The sequence below is a fragment of the Etheostoma spectabile genome, chromosome 7 (genome assembly GCF_008692095.1).
Source record: "Etheostoma spectabile isolate EspeVRDwgs_2016 chromosome 7, UIUC_Espe_1.0, whole genome shotgun sequence".
Lineage (NCBI taxonomy): Eukaryota > Metazoa > Chordata > Actinopteri > Perciformes > Percidae > Etheostoma > Etheostoma spectabile.
In genome coordinates this window covers 26621055-26625897 of record NC_045739.1, presented here as the reverse complement: position 1 = coordinate 26625897, position 4843 = coordinate 26621055, and the positions used below count along the sequence as shown (strand labels likewise).

At 40.5% G+C, this 4843-nt stretch overlaps 1 protein-coding gene across 2 annotated transcripts in view; it reads right to left on the bottom strand.

The window, feature by feature from the left end:
- The window catches only part of foxp3b (forkhead box P3b), a 47049-nt gene that overhangs the window by 8967 nt on the left and 33239 nt on the right, over positions 1–4843 (bottom strand). For both annotated transcript variants that reach the window (XM_032521581.1, XM_032521580.1), the window contains one exon: positions 3955–4042. In XM_032521581.1, coding sequence (XP_032377472.1) covers positions 3955–4042 — 88 coding nt within the window. The remainder of the gene's footprint in view (positions 1–3954; positions 4043–4843) is intronic.

Sequence of the window (4843 nt, the reverse complement as noted above, 5' to 3'; positions counted from 1 at the left end):
AAGTCGGGGAAGGCATCATCCTCCCTCCATTTGGCAATAAATCCATTCGAGCGGCCACCGTCCGTTGTAATGGACACCAATTTGCACACTGGAAGCCAAGTTTTCTTGATAAAGTTTTTGAAAGATTGCAAAATGTCCTCCCCCCACGTGTGTTCTTTCATGGTCAGTACTGTTAACAGCTCCTCTTTTGCAGTAATATCGGTAAACACCATACGAATAAAAATGCACAACTGGGCTGTGTCAATCACGTCGGTAGACTCGTCTAATTGCAGTGAGAAACACTCACAGTCTGCAATATCCCTAATAAGTTTCTCGGTCACATCCTCGGCCATTGCTTCACAGCGCCGTGCAACTGTACTTCTTGACAGCTGGAGAGATTTGATTGAAGATACTATGTCAGGTTTGTTTTTAAAGTCTTGAAACAACGAATCGGCCGCTTCAACGAATGCCTCTTTAATCATCTCTCCGATTTCTTGTGTTTAACAACGATGTGACTCACCCGGAACAATGCTTCGGTGGCGGTCTTTGCTTTCGTGGTAAGCTGTGAGAAAAAGGCCTGCTGTCCTTTCTCCTTCTCAGTTCATTTTTCAGAGGGAATTCAGATTCGCAGCTTTTATGAACAGTCTGAAAATGCCGCTTCACATTTCCCTTCTTCTGAATAGCAATGATAGATTTGCAGATGAGGCAAATGCACTTTGAATAGGACATTGTGAATAAAAGTCCTCCTCCCATCCGATATGGAAGTGATAGGTTTTTGGCTTTTTACTTGGTCCAGCTCCCCCACTCAGTTTTATACCTTTTTTTTTAGATTATTAGAAATAACTTAGCTAGGCTAACTCGGCAACTCGCTAACTTGCTGAAAATTTGCCGCTGCTGCATGCATATGTGTGCTGAGTGCTGACCAATGTGTCAGAAAAAAATCTGACGTTAGACTGGTTGTCATGTATGTCAATCAAGTGACAAATAGTATTTTGGCATAGTGAGGATGGATGATAGGCTGACATCTTTATTTATTTTTTAATGCCATGCAATCTAACCCCACTGCCTTTGCAATCGACGTAATGAGCACCCCTGGTCCAACCCCTTCAGAAAAAGAGAAATCTCAATGCCTCTGTACTTAACAACTACAGGTCTATCTCGCATCTGCCCTTTGTTAGGTAAAATTATGGAGAAAGTTACTTTTAATCAAATCAAAGAGTTCCTGCAAAAGGATTACATCCTCGATGGCAATCAATCTGGTTCCAAAACCTGGGTTGACATCCAGAAAGCCTCAGATATGTCTAAAGGTGTATTGTAAATATAGTTATACTAATAACTATTCAACAGGTTTAGTCACACTGCGGGCTGATGAACACTCAGTGACGCTAAATTACTCCACTTTGTCCAAGGGTAACTGTTTCACATCAGATAAAATAGGATTAAAGTCAGGAAAATTAATCTGAGTACTAGACAGGTGTTGTGACAGGACCTGCATACCCTAACTTTACTTTATGAGCCTTACAGTATAACATGCTGCCACTAATGCCTGGCCCAAACATCTGATTATTCCTGTGTGGCATGCAGGGTTAGGGTTAGGGATAGGGTTAGGGTTAGGACTGTGAAAGGATTGTTTGAAAGTTATATGGACATCATACAGCACTTTCACTTAAGTTTCAATGTGTAAATAATGTAGTATACTGTGTGTAGAATACGTCACTAATATATTAATTAACACTTACTCAGAGAGATGTTTTCTCCTTGACGCAGCAGCGTTTGACTCTGACCTGCGGCCCTTTGCTTCACCCTCTTTTTTATATAAAACAACCTGTAGCCTATGTGTAGACAGAATCTTAACCTTTTCTGTCTAAAACAATAAGGATTCCATTTATAATGAAATTGAACATTCTATTTTTTATGGCCATTATTATAGGCAAACTCAATGTGGAAAGGCAGGCAGCAGTGCTGTGTGTGCAGAAAGCACACGTGTGCAAGCCATGAACCAACTATTGCTTGCCATTTCTCTCTTTGTATTCACTTTACTGCAGCAGCAACAACTTTCTTTTCCCATCATTCTTAGCACCGTACTAATCCAACGTATCCTCATGCAACGGTTTATATGATATCTTACAAAAAGTTATGCACTAATTGTTGGTGCTTTATCTCTGACTTTTAAATTATGAGTGATGTAATTAATAATTCTAATTGAATAATTTAAGGTTCTGTAATCCCCATTCAGCACAATATAGCAGCAAATAACGCAAAATATAGGGGATACAAGTTTGTGTTGGAATCCGAGCTTTGTGTGCCAAAACATCGGCCTTTTGACGAGTTGGGCAACGATCTCTGAGAGCCATGTGGAGACAATCCCAGCCCACTTTTTTTCTGAATATCATATACACAAACATATAGCCCTTTGAAAATGCAGCTCTGCAGTTACTTTTAGTCCTGCTAACTGTGCTCATTAGTAACACCCACCCGGCCCATTATGAGATATCATATAAACCGTTGCATGAGGATACGTTGGATTAGTACGGTGCTAAGAATGATGGGAAAAGAAAGTTGTTGCTGCTGCAGTATCCTGAACCTCTGGGCAGTGTTTTGCATTTGAATTTAATCTAATTCAATTCCTAAACACCTGTTAAAAAGTGAATACAAAGAGAGAAATGGCAAGCAATAGTTGGTTCATGGCTTGCACACGTGTGCTTTCTGCACACACAGCACTGGTGCCTGCCTTTCAACATTGAGTTTGCCTATAATAATGGCCATAAAAAATCAATCCACACCGCTTAACATGCAAAAAAATGCATTGGTCAATAGGGTTGGGCATTGAGATCCGCTTCCAACTTGGAATAGTTTCAAAAATTACGATTCCAGTAGAATCGTTTCTTTAATGGAATGGTTTGGAATTGTTTGAAGGATTTTGGTTTCAGATCCGATCATCTCTTCCCAATTTAATAAGCGCAAGTTTTGGTTTACGTAAGCAGCCAGGTGCTTGTTGTGTTGCAGCCATGGAGCACAGTAAGCGGTGCTCTAGTGTGGCTTTATTTTTGAATTGGAAAAGCCCGGTAAAACTGCAACCCATCTCTGAATCAAAATAAAACCCTCCTCTTCTTTGTGAAATAGGCATGAGGCCCATTTCAACTCCACCCCTCAAAGAATCGGAATTGATAAGTTCCGGAATCGAAATGAAGAATTGGAATTGAAATCAGTGTTAAAATCCAAACAATGCCCAACCCTACTAATCAACCACCCGAGCCCGAACCTATATGCATTATAGTAGCACAATTGTCAGGAGTGAGGACAGAGGCATGGCAACAGACGGACTGAGCACACCAAGAGAGTTTTCATTTTTCAAATGAAACTAAAGACACTTTAGTTGTGTCTTTGATATTGCATGTTGATATCATTACAGTTAGCGTTAAATGGCGTCGGTGCTGTCTTGTCACCTTCTTGGATTAGTCATAGAAAAATAGGTTGTTTTCTTCATAGTTTTCATTAATAAAATTAAAACTGGTACGTAAGTTACACATAACAAAGGTACGTTACAATAAGTTAACAGTGCCTGTTGTTTTCACATGGGACACTCACAGCAGCCTCCGGTTTGTCTGAGCCATCTACCCACCACAACCTGCTCCCTACGCAGACTCTGGCACTTTTTATATAGTATTTATATAGCACTTTTTATTTATATTCTAAATACCACGGCACCTGCCTTCCTCCTTAGACGCAACCTTGCATGTCCTGGCTCATCATTACGTGAGTTGTATTCAAATTAATTAATTACTTTTACTTGGTATAAGTTACAAAAAGTGACTGAGTCAGTCTGAACACAAAAGGGAATTTACGCTGCAAGTGAGGTGTTAAAAGAAATGATCTAGTGTGGGGGAGAGAAGCCTATTTTGTGGTTTTTACCATTTGTTTCAAAAGAATATTCATGATGTAGTTGTAGACCTTGTAGGTTTCTTTAGTGCTTACCTGACTCTCCATGCACTGCACAATGTCTTGCTGGACCTTCCACTGAGCAATGCTTCTGTCACCACGACTGTGTTCAGAATGGAGATGCCTAGAACACCAAAAAGAACATGGTTTATAGTCCGGTGTTTTTAGGAAACACTAAATTGGATGAGGAGCCCTGATCTCTTTGTGTCCAGTACAGAGACAGGTCTGATGTTCTGTTCAAGTCCTTTTCCCTTATAGAAATGTGTTTACTTACCCTACCAGAAGCCAACCACAACCCAGCCAAATGTAGTAATCTCTGCCATGCCAAAACATAATCTGATGTCAACTTAAATTCTACAAGTCTCAACCTTTTCCTCTTTACTACTATCGGGTTGCACACTGGGTGGAGGAGAAGTTTGGTTCCCTCTGCAATATAGGGTCAGAATGCAACAGCCTCTTAATGTCTTCTTCTTTCTTATCTACATTTATCTGTAGTTATGGAACTGGATTTATTTACATATGTGAGTTATGTGCTGTTCAATGTATCTATGTTTTGGAGGTACACATAATTCACACACTTTGAAACACAATTACCCCCTTGAGGACGATGACTCACCACAAAGGGCAGCACTTTAACCCTGCCAAAATCCTGATTTTATATCCGTCATTAGACAAAATCACCAAGCACATCATCATTAAAGGTCCCATGGCATGAAAATGTCACTTTATGAGGTTTTTTTTAACATTAACATGCGTTCCCCCAGCCTGCCTGTGGTCCCCCGGTGGCTAGAAATGGTGATAGGTGTAAACCAAAGCCCTGGGTATCCTGCTCTGCCTTTGAGAAAATGAAAGCTCAGATGGGCAGACCTGGAATCTTGCCCCTTATGAGGTCATAAGGAGCAAGGTTACCTCCCATTTTTCTGCT